The 21,969-nt window shown below is 44.4% G+C and overlaps 1 protein-coding gene across 1 annotated transcript in view; it reads right to left on the reverse strand.

Moving 5' to 3' along the window:
- The window catches only part of CELF4 (CUGBP Elav-like family member 4), a 997,927-nt gene that overhangs the window by 96,892 nt on the left and 879,066 nt on the right, over nucleotides 1-21,969 (reverse strand). Inside the window, exons 6-7 of the mRNA XM_044276293.1 lie at nucleotides 10,503-10,646; nucleotides 1,818-1,965 (exon numbers count right to left, since the gene is read on the reverse strand). Coding sequence (XP_044132228.1) covers nucleotides 1,818-1,965; nucleotides 10,503-10,646 — 292 coding nt within the window. The remainder of the gene's footprint in view (nucleotides 1-1,817; nucleotides 1,966-10,502; nucleotides 10,647-21,969) is intronic.

Raw genomic sequence — 21,969 nt, forward strand, 5'->3', positions numbered from 1 at the left:
TAGATACACGGATATCCAGACAGTTCTACAGATCCGAGGGCAAAAATGAACACCGGGGCGACAGTATTACTCCCGCCATCCCTTAAGAAAAGGAGGAAGAAATAAATGAAAACAGAAAAGGAGTGAAACCATCCCCGCGACTTGTGGCGGCAGCTTCCCTTTTATTACGAGAGCTGACAGCGGCTCCTTGATGTGACAGTTCCTTGTGCTCCTGACTGTGCTGTAAGTCTGATGAAAGCGGCAGAGATTTTTCCACAGCCTCATGCGCGGGTTTTTCGCTTACTCAGCGCTCCGCTGCTGCTACTTTCTTTACGTGAAGCGCTGCTGCTTCAGCATGTGTCCATGTATAGCACAGAGAACACCGTCACCGCCGGCCCGCGTGTCTTAATGGTGTATAGACAGCACCGGATACGGGGTGGAAGAGCAAGAAATAAGGGGGGCACTTAAAAGAATGGCATTATAAAGAGGGGGCGAGCGATTGTTACCGCTGAAACAGTGACGGGAACGCGGTTCATTACGCGGTATTACATACAGTGCCGCCAACGACACTTCAAAGGTCCAACCCTGGAGCACGGGAACGAGGTCTGGAAACTTTGTGACACTTCTTGCAAGAAATTGATTTAATGTTCTTTCCTTTCTTTTATCTTTATGTCTTTGGTGATATGTACGAATGTATTATTTATTACAATAAGGCCTCATGCACACGACCGTATTATGTTTCCGTGTCCGTTCCGTTTTTTTTGCGGATAGGATGTGGACCCATTCATTTCAATGGGTCCGCAAAAAACGCGGACAGCACACCGTGTGCTGTCCGCATCAGTATGTCTGTTCCATTGCTCCGCCAAAATAATAGTGCATTTCCTATTTTTTTCTAGTTTGAGGACAAGGATAGGCATTATTACAATGGATCCGTAAAAAAAAAAACTGATCCGTAAAAAAAAACGGATGCCATACGGTCGTGTGCATGTAGCCTAAGGGGTCCATTCGCACATCCGCAAAATGTGTCTGCATCCGTTCCGCAATTTTGCAGAACGGGTGCAGACCCATTCATTTTCAATGGGGCCGGAATGTGCTGTCCGCATCCTCATTTGCGGATCTGCATCTGCATTTGCGGATCCGCACTTCCGCATCCTTGCTTCTGTTTCCGCAAAAAAATAGAACATGTACTATTCTTGTCCGCAATTGCGGACAAGATTAAGCATTTTCTATTATAGTGCCGACGATGTGCGGTCCGCAAATTGCGGAATGCACATTGCCGGTGTCTGTGTTTTTTTTGGATCCGCAATTTGCGGATCCGCAAAACACTTACGGACATGTGAATGGACCCTTACACTGCCCCTATGGACAAGACTCTCATGTAATGGCATCATTAAAGGAGCACTCCTACAAAAAAAAATTATTCTCTGACCTGCATGATGTAAATTGTAGTGAAGGTAATCTTAACAGTGATGGTATTTGTGAGTTATAACCTCCCTTCTCATCCTCAGCTGTGTCATGCGACCAGCACTCTGATGTGACCAGCACAGACACAGGACAGGAACTCAGTTACTTCCCTATTCATTCCTATGAGACTGATATTGAGTCTCCTGTCCACACATAAGTCTCTGTGTCAGTTGGAGAACAGTGTGTTGGTCACATGACACAGCTGAGGATCAGAGGGAAGGTTATAACTCACAAATGCAGTCACTGATAACAACATTACCTTCACTACAGTTTACATCATGTACATTTCTAACAGGTCAGAGAATAAACATTTTTGTTGGAGTGCTACTTTAAAAAGCCTCTATTAGCAGGAGACACTGATGTTGGTTTCCTACCTGATGTTGGTGTCATCGGAGCAGCTGCCAGGCCGTTCATGTTCAGAGCAGCCATCTGTTGCATCTGGGCAGCTGCAAAGGCGGCCATCGGGTTCAGGTATCCACCCTGTGCTACGGAAGCCATAATGGCGGCCTGCTGCTGCATCAGCTGGAAGAAAGAGAACAGGCAAAAAGTATCAGAAGTTACTGGCCGGACCCCCCATATCCCCAAAAGCAGGCATAGCTAAAAGATCATAACAGAACAACGACAAGACTGATCATCTGAGATACAGAAGTGGTCTCCAACCTGAGGCGAAACCACCACCCCCAGCATGATCTGACAACCTGAGGAGCAGGGGGGCCACATGGTGGTGGTATTAGACACTAAAGAAGTCTCAACGTCATGCACCATAGAGGCTGACCATGCAGCTACTAAAGCTCCCAAGCCCTGGTTTGGGTAGGACCTGTGCAGGACCCACCTCTCAGGAAAACTGCAAGGCAAGCATAGAAGGGGGATAGAAATTGGTCCAAGTGTCTTAGTTCCCAGCACTTTAACTGGGAGCCCATTTTAATCTTTGCGGTGGGGTCACAACTCTTCTGTTTACGCTACAGACTGGTTACATTGCCTTCCACCTTGTATCCACCAAGATGACCACCTTGACAAGTCAACCTCAGATGTACGGGTTGATGAAGAAGAGAGTTTATTTATATTGACACATTGCCTCCGGGTGGGACAGCTTAGATTCCGGACTGTATGAGGACCCTGTGATCTCTGCACGTAAACCTACTGATGAATAGTCAAATGTCAAATTCAGCCCTGCTACACTGGAATAGGTCTATGATAAATGTACGCCAAGACCCTAACCAGCTTCTAGAATAGAGGGGTCTGCAGCCACATTTATTTCAATGGCCCTGCAGTCACCATATCTGGAGATCTCTGGAGGGATGCTGATGGTGCTGATGTCTCATGCCATGTTGGAGGATCTTTAAAGCGTGAACCATAAGATAAGTAGATATATGTGAAGTCTTATGCATAGAGACTTATGGTGTAATATTAAACACATCTGACCAGCCTAACACTGCTACCTCTGAGCAACCAAACTATGTATGCCACACCTGACCAACTCTGCTGTCCTACATCTGACACGCAAACTCTGCTATATCTAACAACCAATCTAAGCTGCATCTGATCAACTGTGCTGTACCATATCTGACCAGTCTAGCTCTGCTACTTTTAACCCACCCATCTACTGTATATCGCATCTGACCAAGCCTGCTCTGCTACATCTGACCAGCCTAGCGCTACTATATCTGACCAACCTTGCTCTGTTATAGCTGACCAGCCCATTTTTGTCACATCTTACCAACCCTGGCCTGCTACATCTGACTAGCCTAGGTCTACAACCAATCTAAGCTCCATCTTACCAAGCCTGCTCTGCTACATCTGACTAGCCTAGGTCTACAACCAATCTAAGCTCTATCTTACCAAGCCTGCTCTGCTACATCTGACTAGCCTAGGTCTACAACCAATCTAAGCTCTATCTTACAAAGCCTGCTCTGCTTCATCTGAGCAGACTAGCGCTGCTATATCTGACCAACTCTGCTTTGTTATATCTGACCAATCCTACTCACTACATCTGACAAGACTAGCTCTACTATATCCATCTGACCAGTCTAGTTCATTTATATCTGACCAACCCTGCTCTAATACATCTGTCCAGACTAGCTTTACTATATCTGACCAACAATCGATGCCACATCTAACCAACCCAACTATGCCATATCTGACCAACCCTGCTCTACTACATCTGACCAATCTAGCTCTGCTATATCTGACGAATCCATCTATGTTACATCTGACCAACCATGCCCTGCTACATCTGACTAGCTTTGTACTGCTATATCTGACCAACCATGCTCTGTTACATCTTACCAAACCAACTATGCCACATCTGACCAATCCTGCTCACTACATCTGATGAGACTATCCCTACTATATCTGACCAGTCTAGTTCTACTATATCTGACCAGACCAGCTCTACTATATCTGACCAGTATAGTTCTTCTATATCTGACCAGTCTCGTTCTGACATATCTGACCAACCCTGCTCTACTACACGTGGCCAGACTAGCTCTGACTAACTATCAATGCCACATCTAACCAACCTAACTATGCCATATCTGACCAACCATTCTCTGTTACATAAGACCAGCCTGGCTCTGTATATCTTACCAACCCTGCTCTGCTGCATGTGACCAGCCCAGCACTGCTATATCTGAACAACCCACCTATGCCACATCTGCTATGTCACAGCATGAATTATCATGATAAATATTACATTTTTCCTGGCACAAATCACAAAGATAAATTGCTCAGCGCGGGGCTGTTGGTTATCTGGACTGTACCAGTCTACATCTGGCTCTGGGCACAGGATCAATACCCTCACCCCAGTCATCCGCACCCGCCAGCAGAAACAAATAGGCAGCCGCAGGGCTTTCTGGTGCTCTTCTCTTCCCTGGAACTCATAGTCCATCGCATTCTGGGATTGGAGGGTGCACTTTGTTGTTTGGGCACGCCCGGCAGCTGCACCAGCTTCTCATGTATATTTAACACATGTCTTCATGCCAATGTTTCCCTTCATACCAGAAACGTCTGAGAAACTCCTCTCATTTTAATAGGGTTCTGGCAGTCGAACCCTTCCTAGTGTAGTTTAACATCAATTTAGATCCTCTGTGCCCCATGTGCGGCGCACGTGCCGCATAGGAGTCCTCGTCTCACCCCATTATTAGTTACTACTGGGTCCTGGTGCCTGATGCCCCTCTACCACATAGCAGGAGACCAGAACTACAGAGAGCTAAGGATGCTGTGGGGCCCTGGGGCCAATGATGTTCCAATTATGGAGCCACAATCCCATTGCATAAGACAATGGGGGAGAAGATCTGTAGGAAGTCCACTGAATGGCTAAACTTGTGCCCACATAGCGAAACTCTATATTGGGTGCTCTGGCGTCTTTTTGCGTGGGAGGATTCAGTATTTGGAGGAGGGTGACCATATCCTCGGGCTGGTTAGCCTCCATCTTGTTGTGGTTCCTATGGGTAAGTATTAGTCCTTTGGAGAAGGGTGACCGAATCCTTGTGATGGTTCACCTTCACCTTGCTGTGCTTCCTATGGGCAAGTATTTGTCCTTTGGAGGAGGGTGACTGTATCCTCTGGCCGGTTAGCCTCCATCTTGTTGTGGTTCCTATGGGTAAGTATTTGTCCTTTGAAGGAGGGTGACCGTATCCTCTGGCCGGTTCACCTCCATCTTGTTGTGGTTCCTATGTGTAAGTATTTGTCCTTTGAAGGAGGGTGATTGTATCCTCGGGCCGGATCACCTCCATCTTGTTGTGGTTCCTATTGGTAAGTGTTTATCCTTTGGAGGAGGGTGACCGTATCCTTGGGCCGGTTCGCCTCCACCTTGTGGTTCCTATGGGTAAGGGAAGCTTTGCCCAGTTTTCTACCACCCTTGGTGAACGGAGATGAGTCCAATCGGACCATGAATGACCGGAGCAAGGAGAAACACCAATGAAGGGCATGGGTACAAAGTCTTTGGGACTGATGAAGATAGCCGGGGTACAGGGGTCACGACTGCCTCCACGAACTTTGCTTGCCGTAGCAGCACACATGCCCGCCTACCTCTCCATTCAAGCTCTTCCTCACTGCGGCTGTGCAGTAAGGAGAAACGGGGGGCTCGGAACCCTTATTCTAGTGGTCGTGGAGCTCCTAGCAGTTCACCCCCAGTAATCAGACATTTATTGCATATCCTCAAGATACATAATAAATGTGGATTGTGGGAATACGGTTTACTCCGAGAGAGCACAACGCACTCATATGCAGGAGGCCTTAAGGGGTTTTTCTGACATTTTGATATAGATGGCCTATCCTCAGGATAGATCATCAATATCAGATCGGCGGAGGTCCGACACCCGTCAACCCCGGCAATAAGCTGCGATCAGCTCCTGTGATCTGTGGCTTCTTCCTCGACAAGTGACGTCACGTGGCCTAGTGACGTGCACATGGCCTAGGTGCAGCTCAGTCCCATTCCAGTGGCCTGCAGTACCAAGCACAGCCACTATACAATGGACGGCACTGTGACTGGTAAGCTGCAATGAGGCCACATCGCTCAGTAAACCGTCTTGGCCTCCTCAAACAGCTGATAGATAGGGATACTGTGTATCGGACCCTCCGCCAATCTGATATTGATGACCCATCCTGAGGACAGGTCATCAATATCAAAATCTCAGAAAACCTCTTTAAAGAATAATCAAATATCCGCTGACTAATCTCTGATCCTTCAAAAGGCTTTGCTTCCTGTCAGTGAATAGAAACATTCATGATTACATCCAGAATCTTACCGAATCAGGGCTCTGCTTTGCATTTAGTCGTGATCCAGAGGGGTTTTCAGTCTCTGGATTTAGTAGGAATGTATCAATTCATTGACAGCAAGAAGAGATTTTGAAGGGAACAAAAACAAACTTGCAAATATGATTAAAATGTTCAGGACTTTTTCCAATATGATACACAGGGGTGCACCACCAATGAGGCCAGGTGAGGCGATCGCCTCAGGCAGCACCAGGTAGGGGCAGGAGGGGGCAATGGAAGGGCCATGGGCAATGAGCGCTTTCATTGTGGTAAAGGGGTTAGGTTAAGAAATTGGCATGGTGGAGGGGGCGCGTTTTAATTTTCGTCTCAGGCATCAGAAAGGGAAGGTGCACCCCTAATGATATAGAGATTCATCTTTCTCTACATGAACCCCTCGGATTATTGGCCATACATATATGGATTAGCAAGCGTCCAAATGCATCCTCGCAAGTGGCGGAGAAGCATCGGCATAAAAGCTGCAGGAGAAGATAAAATCTAGATGCAGGCAGCAGGAGATGTAATGGAGGCGATGGTCTGTACATTAGCCTTTATGCTCCCTAAATGGCTGGCATTGCCTCCTTGTGAACTGTGCTTGAATATGGAAGGTGCATTAGGACTCAGCTCTCGGGTCTAATTACACTCATTGTGTATGTGCGCTTTTACCATCACAAAGACTGCGGCGGCTTTCAAAAAGTCTACAGAATCCGGAAGAAAAGGAAGAAAAAAACCCGGCTTTCCATTGCAGCCGCCATTCTTTTCTATAGTGAAAAAGCTGCTTTCACCGTTTACTCCCCGCTGCCAAAGTTTTACAAATTCATTGCATCTTCAAGAAAGTGGAACCTAATTTGCTTTGTGTTTGCAGGCAGTTAATTATCGGCCTAATATATAAAGAAGCGGAAAAGGTGGAATGCAATAATCAACCGCAGAGCGGTCACTTGTTAAATCCAGGGGAGGAGGAGGGGGCGCCTGGTCTCCCCGGAACCAGAGAAGGAGGGTGAGGAGGGTGAGGATGGGCACTGATCATATTAAGGGGATACGGTGGCGGCAGATTTTCAGCAGTCTAAGTGCTCACTCAGATGGCCGTATGCTGTCCGCAAAAATGCGGATCCAATTTTTTGTGGACAGTTTGGCATGTCCGGAAAAAAAAACACAATTGCATTCCACATTTTTGTGGACCCAAAGACTTCAATGGGGCCACATCCTGATTTTCACTGACAAGTATAGGACATGTTTTATTTGTTTTCCGGAGCCGTAGAACTGAAAAAAAGGACCCCATAGAAGTGAATACGTCTGCATCTAATCCGCAAAAAAAAGATCCGCATTTTTTCAGAAAGCATACGACCATCTGAATGAGCCCTAATGCAGTAGAAGCTAAATAGATGAGATTTCAAAATCTTATGTTGACGCTACGGAAATTTTCTTTGTGGCAATTGACCTGTGGTGCGGATTTTGAAATCCACAGGATGTCCATTGTATCTGTGGATTTTCAGTGCAGATTTCACTAAAAAATTGGATCTTCTAGTGGACGGATGGAGGGTGGGACACATCAGTGCTGGACCTTCTAGTCCTCAGCTAAAGATGTTGGTAGTGTTGGGGTGACTGATGGCCTAAAACCAGCATCCAGAGGGAGACCTATATTTGCATCTTAGTATTGAATTTCTTTCCGCATACCATGTCACCCATCACTTGACTCTTGGCCACCCTTCCAAGCTAAAAAATTGTGAAATGACTCCTTGACCCCTTAGAACTAGGACTAGGATATGAAGATATCACTGAATCCTTGATTTCTCTTTGCAGTTTTAATTCAATGATCCAAAGTATTAGATGAACATTTTCCCTGAATCTCATATAAGTAGATATGAGGAGACCCCTCCAGAGGCTTGTGGAGAACATGCTGACAGACAGCTTCTATGAGGGCATAGCAGATGTGCCAGGCGGCCTCATCCTAAGATATTCAAGGAGAAGTAAAAAATAAAAATTCTTAATGAACATCCAAGTGTCCTTCTGCCATAGCAGGGAAGTCCTTCTGGACCCCGACGTCTCCATCGTGTGTGACAGAGAAGATCGGATTTTGCCAAATGAAAACCGAGACGTTGACTACATGGAGAAAGTTCTGACAAAACTAGTTAGGAATTTGGAGAGCCCCGGTCTCAGGGGGAGGAAAGTACATTTTAGGTTATCACATTCTATTTGCTTGCTGGAAAAGTCAGACGCAAGGGCTGCTAATGCAGTTTGATGCCTTCCCATGTAATGATCTTGAGGGGAAGGCTTAGCTCTCGATGTGGAGTCACTTCATGTCATTCTGAAGCAGATCACATAATTTCCAATGTACTCTCTGTCCCTGGGATTTGTAAACAAAGTCCTCGGCAAACCAATAACCCTTCGAGTGCACGGAGCTGGAAATCAAAGGTTCTCTGTTGCTTTGGGACTAATTTCTCTGTGCTGATAAAGTCTACCACCATCTCGGATGTTGTAATGTATGCATCAACAGTACAAAAGAACCAAAAAAAGGGGGGTATACAGCATCCATCACACCAAGGGCCTCGGTTCGTACTGATTTTAGTCACCACCTCATCCAATGTCAGTCTGAGGAATTAGCACTTAGGGCCACCATTCTACAGTTATAGAAAAGTTCTGGAAGTTTCCTTATATTACTCAAAAATTCCTCAGAGTCCAATGTCTTGGGCTGGAAAAGATGGGCCCAATATTGTGCCAGACATTGGCCCCAGAGAAGCTGCACTGCATTTAACCCCTGTACTACTTGGAAAAGGAGGTACAGTGATAGGACCTTTGGACTAGCTTTCCTTTAGGTAGCTGTTGGCAAACACTTTTTCTCCTGACCCCCTAAACAGATGCATATTCCTCGTGGCTGGGCATGCATGTGATCTGGATAGAGAGGGGGCATAAGCTAATGCCAGATTTCTCTAACCGGCGGCTTATCTCCCTTGAGAACAAAAGATTGAGTGGTGGGAGAGTCAGGAGACCACCATGCACCATTGATGGTTGGTCGGTCTGGCCAAAATCTGTGGACTTGACTGATGTTGTGTTTGGTAAACTTAATAATGTGGTACCTGTGCAAACCTGGAGCCAAGTGCCCATATCACCTGCATGGCTGTATCTTAGGAATGTACTGTATCTAGAGAGCCATCAGTTTACTGAAGACATGACCAAGGCGAGAGATATGCATTCTTTCATGTCTCTTTGCAGTCCCTTGAACATTGGTAAAGAGAACCTGTAAGTGTAGCTTAAAGGGATTCTCCTGGCTACAGACATTGATAACTTATCCTTAGGATAAGTCATCAGTGACAGATCTGTCAGGGTCTGACACCCAGCACCGCCACTGATCCACTGTATGGGCTGCCACAGTGATGGAAACTAACCATGTACAGAGAGAGGCAGAAGGCTCCATACACTGTGCGGTTTCTGGCGCCAGCATATTGAAGATATGGGAGGTAAGCTGCAGTACCCTGGCACGGCCACTACACTGTGTATGGCGCTGTCTGCCTCCAGGTCTCTACACAGTATAGTGCCTGATGCTTCAGCAGCTCTGTGGCCGTGCTGGGTGTCGGACCCCCACCGATCTGACATTGATCCCTCCCAATAACATAGTTTATGAGGCTGAAAAAAGAAATTTGTCCATCCAGTTTGGCCTGTCATCCTGCAAGTTGATCCAGAGGAAGGCAAAAAAAGCCAATTTTCCTCACTTCCTTCCATCATATTGCTGCATACACTGGATAAAACTGTACCAAACCCTCAGCTGTAAGGAGTACATTGTTTCAGGCTCTGAATGTAAACAAAAATATTCCCATTCAGTGAAAGCAAGCAGGGGCCTTAAACAATGTGAGGAATTGTAAGGCTCAGTATATTATAAAGTTGCAGATTATGTCCTAATGTTGATGAAATATAGAATGCCATTGGTCTGACTAAACCTCTACCCTTAGGGTCCATTCACATGTCCGTGTGTGTTTTGCGGATTTACGGATCCGTAAAACACGGACTTCGGCGATGTGCGTTTTGCATTTTGCGGACTGCACATCGCCGGCACTAATAGAATAGGAAATGTTCTATTTTTTTCGAGAACGGAATTGCGGATCCGGAAGTGCGGACGTGTGAATGGACCCTAAGTGTCAGCAGGATGCTGGCCAATTAGGGGTTAATACAACCCATTTCATGTTCCCATTGCTGCTTGTTCTCACTCTGTCAGTGCACGTTTTGATATACAGATGGAGTGGACTGGACAATGCCGTGTAATAATGTCCACTGCATTGTGTCGTCTGACTGGTCTGACATTGGACTATACTTACTGCTTGAGCGTAGGCGCCGTAAGCTCCGAACTGGATAGCCATGGGGTTGAACATTCCCATCTGTCCAGCCATTTGCTGCATGCGTCTCATTGTGCGTTCCTTATCTGTATCTGCAAACTTCACCACCAGACTCGAGGACGCCCCCTAATGGAGAAGAGAACAAGTACTGTTAGTAATCGCCATAATGAGTGTGAAACATTGAAAATAAACCACTACAGATAGCGTTATATAGAAGAGTTAAAGATAATTTAGATAATATAATTTCTATCTCCTATCTATCTATTTATCTATCCACCTGTCCTATCATCTATCTCCTATCTATCTATTATCTATATAAAATAATGTATAGCGGTGTGCCAGCGGCTGCGGAGGCGATCCAGCATGTAAATACATAGAAGAAAAAAATTCCACGGCACTCCCAAAAATGTGGTTCAAAAGTAGTGTTTTTTAATCACCAATGCAATGTTTCAGTCCTCTTACTGGGACTTTTCTCAATTAGTACCAGATTACAATGGTGTGCATAAATATAGGCCCCCATGGGGTAATTATTATTTATACATAATTAACAAAAAACATAATTTTTTCAGTGGTACAATCTCATAACATAATCAAAACATCACCTATTTCTATCCATGATTATTCAAAGTAGTGCATTAAAAAGCCATATAGGAATATCCTAGATTGTGTATATTTCATATACGGTAATCATTATTGCTCATTAATTAAATGTGGCTGTACATATTAAAATCTATATATCTATTTATTATCTATCTATCTATTATCTATCTATCATCTATCTATCTATCTATCTATCTATCTATCTATCTATCTATCTATCTATCATCTATTATCTATCTATCTATCTATCTATCTATCTATCTATCTATCTATCTATCTATCTTCCTATCCATTTATCTATCTACTTCCATTTAAGAGCCCAAATGTAATCTTGCAAAATAAACTAAATTAAATTCCAGCATTAGAAGTTAAGTTACTTCTGAGCAAATCCTTCCTTCCTTCCTTCCTCCCTCCTTCTTTCCTTCCTTCCTTCCCTTCTTCCTTCCTTCCTTCTTCCCTCCTTCCTTCCCTTTCTCCCACCTTCCTTCCTTCTTCCCTTTCTCCCACCTTCCTTCCTTCCCTCCCTCCCTCCTTCATTCCTTCCTTTCCCACTTCCTTCCTTCTCTCTCCCTCCCTCTTTCCTTCCTTCCTTCCTCACTCTTTCCTTCCCTTACTTACTTCTTCCCCTTCCTTGCTCCCCTTCCCTCCTTTCTTCCCTCCTTCCTTCCTTTATTCCCGCCTTCCTTTCTTCCTTCCCTCCCTCTTTCCTTCCTTTATTTATTCCCTCCCTCTTCCTTCCTTTCCTCCTTTCTTCCTTCTTTCCTCCCTTTCTGCCCTCCTTCCTTCCCTCCTTCCTTCCTTCTTTCTCCCCTTCCTTCCTTCCTCCTCTCCCTTCCCTACTTTCTTCCCTCTTTCCTTCCTTTCTTTCTTCCTTCATTCCCGCCTGCCTTCTTTCCCCTTTTCCTTCCTCCCTTTCTGCCCTCCTTCCTTCCTTCTTTCCCTCCTTCCCTCCTCCCTTTCTGCCCTCCTTCCTTCCTTCTTTCCCTGCTTCCTTCCTCCCTTTCTCTCTGACTATTGCACTTTATCTCTCCTTCTAATCTTATAGACTACACTATACCCAATCACCATGTTGCAGGCAGTGGAAGCTGAACTGCTTCTGGGTAAATCTGACATTAAAAGAGAATATTTCTATATTGACCAGAAATCCTGACTGTAAATTAATGAATGGCGCAAGTGTCCCCCGGAGCCACCAGGGTGCACAAGACCTGTTTTTTCCAGGCATTACGTTGTTATTGATCAGGCTCTTAATTGCTGCTCATCGACAAAGGAATATTTTTAATGCATACATTTCCTGCTAAGTTCCAGCCGGCCCCATCTTAATTAGAGAGCAACGTTCATTTAATTAACTGTGATCCACTGTGCTATCCGCTAAGCCGGGTGTAATGACCACAGAGCTGGGGTGCGGATGTGCAGGGGATTTCAGCTCAGCTCACCATTAGCGGCTCTTTCCTTCAATATGCTTTCAAATGATTGTGTTTATTTTTTATTTTTTGTGACTTTTTGTGCCCGTTGTTTTTATCTGTCATAATATTCTGATCTTAGGGGCCATATTACATAGAAGGTCCCGATAACAAGATCTCGTAATGATAATTTGTAAGTCTTTATGATTTTTGTTACTCAGACCCTTAAGGCACCCATAATGAACCTATACTGTACCAACAGGTGACTTAAATTTTGGATGGAGGCAGACATGTTCTGACATGATGTAGTATCCATCAGAGGAAAAACTGTGGAATCCAGTCTTATAAAGAACCATATGGTGGCACAAACAGTGCCGACAGGTCTATAATATGACCCCTTAGCCAATGTGCCTCCATACAGGGTCCATACAAGTCCTCTCTATGAGCCCTTTCTAGAGGACATAGCACATCATCCTGCAGTCCTTATTTCCATGATACAGGAATGGACATTACGAAGAAGGAGAACAGGAAACAGCAAACCAACCAAATTAAGCGGAAACTTCCATTTGTGGCACAAATAACCAAATGGAAGATACATCTAATTATGGATATATTTGAGGAGAATTATACTCCAACAACTTGGTTAACAAAGGAGGAGGACGACCAGAAATATGATGGATGGAGAAATCAAGAAGACAATTGGAAGCCCAAAGATCCTAACAAAATATTCTAGACAAACACTCAAACACAAAGGAACATAACTCAAATAAGCAAATCCTTGACTAAATCAAGATAGATCTTCCACTGGAAACACCACATATCTGGCCAAACTCTTATCTTATAATCTTCAATAGCCGTGAACGACTGTCATCAAAAAGTTGGATGAAGTAAAGAGAAGAATGATACTTTCTGGAGAGACACTGGTCATGTGGCAACCAGGAGTCCATGGACTACGGTGATGAAAAAGATATTGAAATATACCATGGAGAAGCACAAACAAATCAAGGCCATCCTTTCACATGACCGGAAAAGACTAAAGTTATATTTGATCTTGGGCACATTGTGAAAATACCCAGCTTGTAGGAGAAGACACTGAATTAAAAAACTCACATTTTTAACCAGTGGAATCTATGGCATTAACCAGAATAAATATGGGTTCTTTTGCCATCAGGTGGACCTTGAAGAACATGTCTCAGCTGTGTTCCCTATATTTACTAAGGCATTTGACACATTTCAAAAAAATTTGAAAACATTTTAATCACTTCATATATCCTTTACTGGGACAATTAGCCTTGCTGGTCATATAGAATTATTATAAATTTCGAGATGATAGACAATTATGAAGTGACCGGTAACCAGGGGTGCACCACCAATGAGGCCAGGTGGTAGGGTCATGAGAATATCTCTCTATATTCAACTGTATCACAGTATGCCTTAAACAGTAGGGCTGGAGGGGTTGCACCTCGGGCAGCAGAAAGGCTAGGTGCACACCTGCCCGTACCTTTTTACTACACAGTTTAGCAGGTTGAAAACGGAAGCAAATGGGTTGTACCACTGAGACAAGTAGCACTAAATGCTACTCTGCCAGTATGCCATTTCTACTATTCATTTAATTAGTCAGGACTACATTTATTCTGTTGAATCCCATGACAGATATTATTGCTAAGCCCAGGGGGATGAGCTCTGATAGACCTGTGGATGATGTGGACGAGGAGGGGTGAGGTACCTCATACATCAGGACTGCACATTACATATAATCGCCACTAAGTGCTTTTTCCCTGATAATTTAATGAAAACCCAGATAATTTTAAACGTCCTGGACGTCCTTGTACCTGTTTAGCACAAGATTCAATCCGGTAGATGAGGTTTTAATGATCACCCTGACTATCTGTAATTGTTGTGTAATTGGCCAATACAATTTCTACAAGAAAAAGGAAGAATCTGACAACACATCACACTTATCCTATTGGTAATTAATATTCTGCCGCCATTCCAGGGGAGAGAGAGAGAAAAAAGTCAAATGAAGATCATTTGTATTTGTCTGCAAATAAGAACTCAATGGTATTAAATGGAAATTTCGATGTCCCAGACGCCTTTTATACAATCATGACAGGCTTCTTGTATTCTGGACCAAAAGTAAAAATCTAATTAGATAGAAAGATAGATAAATAGATAGATATAGATAATAGATAGATACAGCAGATAGATATAGATAAATAGATAGATAGATAGATAGATAGATTTACACGGCATTGGACTTTATTGTATATTAGCCACAAGTCAAGGTAAAGGAAAATTCCAGATGACAGGGAGAAAGATTGATCTCTGCTCAAATCAGTACAAAACCATCTGGAGACTTGCACCACACAGCATATTATGAGAACTGTGTTTTGCGATTGTTGGATGTACTACAACTCCTATTTTGTACTTCAGTAAAGAGAGACATTTATTCTTCTACCTCTGGCCAGGTTACTAACTCTTAACCACACGCTCTCCACAAGCCCTGCCTTTACACCCATCCAGACACTTAACATCAAGGACACCCCAAATACCACCAGGCAGGAGCCTCGGAACAAGGGTGTGCCCCGGAGAAGAAAGGGTGCACCCTTCATTCACTGCACGGCCCTTGGGAGCAACAGTTTAAGGGAAAGTCACTGGTATTGACTGTAACAGCCAGAGACACTACCACTCCCATCTTCCACTCTGGCTCCTTCTGGGCTTGCTGTAGATAGATAGATAGATAATTGATAGATAACTTGATAGATAGATAGATAGATAGATAATTGATAGATAAATAGTGTAAGGGATCGCTCTCTTTCTGGGGGTTGCAATCAGAGACGTCTCGTCAGACATAGTAACATAGTACATAAGGCCGAAAAAAGACATTTGTCTGTCCAGTTCGGCCTGTCATCCTGCAAGTTGATCCAGAGGAAGGCAAAAAAAAACTGTGAGGTAGAAGCCAATTTTCCTCACTTTAGGGGAATAAAAAAATCCTTCCCGACTCCAATCAGGCAATCAGAATAACTCCCTGGATCAACGCTCAACGGATTTAAAGTCCAAATGGTAATTTATTTCGGCACCAGCACACACAAAACAGCAAATAAACTCCTGCCCATCTGGGCTCTAACTAATGCAAAGTTCTTTTCCCTGACTCACCTCTAAGCACAGCTTATACACAGGGTCTCAAGCTCCAACCCTGCTCACCGAACACAAGTCCAGACAGGGAAGAAATCTGGCTACACGTAGCCTCGTAGTCCCTCAGCCCTCCTGGCTGAGACCACCGAGACCCGCTGTAGGCCTTTGTTTCCAAGTGTTCTCTCACCAGACTGACACATAGAGGGTTGGTTTTATCCCTCCTTGATTACAGCAGGCCTCACCTGCGATCACCTCCGGCAAAAGACAACACATGTATTGGAAGGGTGTGGACTGGCAGATCCCACTACCAAACCTATCCTCCAGTCCAAATAAAATCTAGCCCAGAACAAAATGTAGACAACACTGTCTCAGCAAACTACACTTTTCTGAAACCCCTGCAGCTGTCTGGATTTTATTCATCTCACCCAGCTGAGGTATCTGGGTGAGATATACATGCCTTCCAGCACTTATACCGTCAAAATTACCACGATAGATAGATAGATAGGAGATAGATACAAATCTACGGACACATTCATATATCACCTGCTCACACAGCAGCAAGATGCTACCAGAGGATTGAATATGGGGCTCTGATCGTATGTATTATAATAAACTGGGGAGTTTATTTAATGATGTATCAAGTTTTTTATATGAACATAGGCTGGTTGAGGTTCTGTACATTGAATATATGTATGTAGTGCAGTAAGTCTCCTGTGTTATGTGCCACTTGTGCAGGAGGTGGGAGACTAGGGGCCCACCGGGGGATTCACCTGCACCCCTGTGGGCCAGTCTGACCCTGGATAGATAGATAGATAGTTTCTATCATGCAGTTATTACAGTTATGTCCAAGTCCATATAACAGTGACTTGTGACTCAGTGGTTACAGGTAAGAGTCCCTGTGCCACCTGCATATAATGGGTATTACACCCAAAGGGATGTACAGAGAACACATGCGAAACTTGGAGGCAAAACTGGAGGCCGCCAATCACGATAACGCTTTGCGCCGCACATTATTGCCATTTACTGTAATGGGTTAATTTGCCTTTTTGACGATTTCCTACAGTAGCTGAAAAGCTCATTTCCTAAGTTGTCAGCAGCAGAGAATTGAGTTGTTGAGCACACCTACGTGTGACAGGTTGCTTTTCCAGTTTCGTTCTCACCTATTGATATTCAATTACACAGCATGGGCCTGCCGGTACTGCTCGATCCGCAAGCACTATAGGCCTCCCCCTCACCTACCCTGTGCAGGGAAAAGCACAAGAGCTGTATTCATACTGCGGAGCTCGCAAACCTGCAATTCTCTCATGGATAATGCAGCCCTCCATATTAACCCTTCTGTGCTAATATACAAGAAAAATGGAGGCACTACAAGGCTCAGCATTCTGTATCAGGCATTGTCACTCTGATTAGTAAGTCACTACAGAAAAGAAGCTTAAATTATCTCAGCCAGTCCTCATATTCCAGCTTTCTGTCAGTCCCTAAAGCTCTATCCATCTCACTAATATACAGTACGTATAGAAATGTGAGCTGCGTACATTGCATCATTTACACTGGATTACATGCTGTATAGTGATGAGCGGCAGGGGCAATATTAGAATTCGCGATATTTCACAAATATTTGGTAGAATATTTGTCATATATTCGAGAATTCGAGATTATTTTCTTGATCGCGAAAAATCGGCAATGTAATATTCACGTAATGCGCGCAAAATACAGGCGTGGGTCACTATAGCTACATTTTTCAAGCTGCTAAAAGTTTCCTGAGACTGGAGAAAATGGTTGGCAAGGCAGAACATTAATAATGGCTTTATATACAGATAGAGCGCTCCAATATACTCGAGATTGCGAAATCGGCACCAATGATGCGAATATTTTGGCGCAATACGTGCAACTTCACATTTTAGCAGGTCTGACTATTTATTAGTGATTGGTGCACTAAGTATTGTTGTGAACTTGTGACATCACAGCACTATGTCTGTAGCATGTATGTATGGACAGCAGAGAAACAGTAATTCCTATCACACTACCTAACACCCTGCACTGGAACCTATCAGCTGCACTATATCCGGATATAACATACACTGACTATCTCCCACTAACTATCTGTATTATATACATGAGCTAACTAACTATCTAATGTAATTGGATAAGGAATAGGATCAGGATGAAAGCAGAGAGCACAGCAATGACACTGCTCCCTCTAAGAATCTGCAAAATACTGCATACAAGGGCTGCTGGGGTGTTTCTTATATAGTAAGGGGTAGGGAACTTTCTCTATTGGTTGCAAGGGATGTTGCTAAGCTCAGACAAAGACATCGCAGCCTTCTCATTGGCCCACAAGCAAGAAGGGAGGTTACTGTTGAAAAAAAATCTAGAATATTCGAAATTATGAATATATATCATTATATTCTAAATATTTGAGTCCAACACTTATCCTGTATTATACTCCAGAACTGCACTCAATATTCTGCAGGTGGAGTCACTGTGTACATACATTACATTACTTATCCTGTACTGATCCTGAGTTACATCCTGTATTATACTCCAGAGCTGCACTCACTATTCTGCTGGTGCAGTCACTGTGTACATACATTACATTACTTATCCTGTACTGATCCTGAGTTACATCCTGTATTATACTCCAGAGCTGCACTCAATATTCTGCAGGTGGAGTCACTGTGTACATACATTACATTACTTATCCTGTACTGATCCTGAGTTACATCCTGTATTATACTCCAGAGCTGCACTCACTATTCTGCTGGTGCAGTCACTGTGTACATACATTACATTACTTATCCTGTACTGATCCTGAGTTACATCCTGTATTATACTCCAGAGCTGCACTCACTATTCTGCTGGTGCAGTCACTGTGTACATACATTACATTACTTATCCTGTACTAATTCTGATTTACATCGTGTATTAAACTCCAGAGCTGCACTCACTATCCTGCTGGTGGAGTCACTGTGCACATACATTACATTACTTATCCTGTACTGATCCTGAGTTACCTCCTGTATTATACCCCAGAGCTGCACTCACTATTCTGCTGGTGCAGTTACTGTGTACATACATTACATTACTTATCCTGTACTAATTCTGATTTACATTGTGTATTATACTCCAGAGCTGCACTCACTATTCTGCTGGTGGAGTCACTGTGTACATACATTACATTACTTATCCTGTACTGATCCTGAGTTACATCCTGTATTATACTCCAGAGCTGCACTCACGGTGCAGCGCCTGGACGGACGCAGGGATGTCCTCCTTTCAGCAGCTCACGCTCAGATAGAAGCATTGTGCTGCCTGAGTGAGAGCTGCAGCCACAAGCTGAGTGAGGGTGGAGGAGCACTCCAGCCCCGCACAGCTCACCTGAACGTCTTCCAGTACCTTTTTTCACCTGTGTCGCCGATGGGGGTAGGTGGTTTAGCAGACTTGGGGTTGTGACTTAGTGGACTTAGGCTCTGGCTACAGTGTCCAGCTTTTGGGAGTGAGGCAAGTAGCCAGCCTACTTGGGGACCAACTTACATTGAGAGGGCAGGGTGCTGATCAAAAGACAGCATGGCTCCTGAATGTTTTGCTGATGCGCTATGCACGTTTCAGCCTCTGGTATGCACTGCATGGCACCATAGAGCACTGTACGGCACAATAGTGAATTGTATGGCACCAGAGAGCACTGTACGGCACAATAGTGAATTGTATGGCACAGGAGAGCATTGCATGGCACAGGAGAGCACTGTATGGCACAATAGAGCACTTTATGGCACAGGAGAGCACTGTACGGCACAATAGAGCACTGTATGGCACAATATAGCACTGTATGTCACGGGAGAGCACTGTATGGCACAATAGAGCACTGTATGGCATAGGAGAGCACTGTATGGCACAATAGAGCACTGTATGGCACAACAGAGCACAGTACGGCACAGTAGAGTACTGTACGGCACAATAGAGCACTGTATGGGACAGTAGAGCACTGTACAGCACAAAAGAGCACTGTACGGCACCATAGAAAACTATACGGCACAATAGAGCACTGTATGGCACAGGAGAGCACTGTATGGCACAATAGAGCACTGTATGGCACAACAGAGCACTGTATGGCACAACAGAGCACTGTACGGCACAGTAGAGCACTGTACGGCACAATAGAGCACTGTACAGCACAATAGAGCACTGTATGGCACAACAGAGCACTGTACGGCACAGTAGAGCACTGTATGGCACAATAGAGCACTGTACAGCACAATAGAGCACTGTATAGGACAGTAGAGCACTGTACGGAACAATAGAGCACTGTATGGGACAGTAGAGCACTGTACGGCACAATAGAGCACTGTACGGCACAGTAGAGCACTCTACGGCACATTAGAGCACAGTATGGCACAATACAGCACTGTATGGCACAAGAGAGCACTGTACGGCACAATCCAGCATTGCACGGCACGGCACTGCACTGAAGCACTGTATGACACAGTAAAGCACTGTATGACACAGTAAAGCACTGTATGACACAACTGAGCACTATATTGCACAGTAGAGCACTATATGGAACAGATCCTTGTGCGTGCATTGAAATAATAAAAATCTAAATATATCGTCGCAATTCAAACATGAAAAAAAATCTTCACTTGTGCTGTGTCTTCATGAGACGTCACATACGATGTCATCTTTGATGATTTAGCGCCCCCTCTGCCACCTAGCCACCCAGCTTTCCGCCAGACCCATAAAAAGAAATTAAAGGGCCAATTAGCGGCTTTTCGTCTGGGCCGCGAGTCTGCTTGTCAGTCTCTCCCTTTCATCCCATATGGAGGTAATGAATTCTATGGCACAAAACAGTTGGAGAGAAGAGAGACATAGAGTGAAGCCCGCCGGGTCCCTCAGGGGCTTTTAGCCATCCTGCCAGCTGCCTGCCCCGTTACAAAGATGTGACTGGAGAGGGAAAAAAAACAAAAAAATAACTGCTGCAGATGAGCACTTCATCCCCAAAAGGCCATCTTCTGTGCCTGGATGATTCATACCCCCTGTCAGGGAGCCTGGCTGCCTGGCACTTTATTTCCGGCCTAGCAACAACTGATTTATGAGCTCATTTATAAAACAATGGGCACGGAAGAGTAAAAGAAAAAAAAAGTTGTCCTGCGCCTCTACTACAGCCAAAATTAAGGGAACGGGCTGAAATAAGATGCCAATAATGGTTCTGTCTACACAGAAACACAGGTTGGCCATGATGACGATTAACCCTCAAGCTGCCGCTTACAAGGATGTTCGCGGAAAATGTTGGCGACTCCAGATGAGTCTCCCAAGTGACCACTCCAGATCCGAAAGCTAGCACCCCGTTAGGGTACATAGATTCATGAATCAAAGTACAAGGGAAGGAGGCTGTTCAGGTAAGCGAAGGAGGGTTCATCTTCATGGTATGGGACCTTTTGCATAAACTTATACATCTTTTGCCAAATCATGTCTTCTAATACCCAGTATGCTTTTAAGGAGTTCTCTGGTTTCATAAGGACATTTTTATATGCCCCAAACACTGTATATTCGTGCCCCATATACCTGTTTTTCATGTCAGCACTTTATTTCCCCTATTCTCAGCATCACTGCATCCTGGCAGGATGTTTACATGAAGAACTTCCTGTTTTCATCAACTTCCTGTTGGGTTTGCTAACTACACTCAGCGTGGGTTGCTCTGTAATGGTTCTCAGGGCTTGTTCCGCCTGCTACACAGTTTTTTCTGCATTAGTCAGGCCTGATATGCCTCCCCTTTCCATGTTAGGCTACTTTCACCCTCGCGTTTTTGAGTGGATCTGTCGTGGATCAGCAAAAACGGATCCGTTACAATAATACAACCTCATGCATCCGTCATGAACGGATCCGTTTGTATTATCTGTAACATAGCCAAGACGGATCCGTCATGAACTCCATTGAAAGTCAATGGTAGACGAATCAGTTTTCTATTGTGCCAGATTGTGTCAGAGAAAATGTTTAGCTCAGTTTCGTCAAGTGGACACCAAAACTCTGCAAGCAGCATTTTGGCGTCCGCCTCCAGAACGTAATGGAGACTGATCGGAGGCAAACTGATGCATTCTGAGCAGATCCTTTTCCATTCAGAATGCATTAGGGCAAAACTGATCCGTTTTGGACTGCTTGTGAGAGCCCTGAACGGATCTTGCAAACGGAAAGCCAAAACGTCAGTGTGAAAGTAGCCTTAGCGAGATGTTTTACATTACAGGGCAATGTATGCTGGATGGGGTTAGAAAACCCAACAGGATACTGATGTAAACAGGAAGTTCTGCATGTAAACATCCTGC

Source organism: Bufo gargarizans, chromosome 1 (genome assembly GCF_014858855.1).
Source record: "Bufo gargarizans isolate SCDJY-AF-19 chromosome 1, ASM1485885v1, whole genome shotgun sequence".
Classification (NCBI taxonomy): Eukaryota; Metazoa; Chordata; class Amphibia; order Anura; family Bufonidae; genus Bufo; species Bufo gargarizans.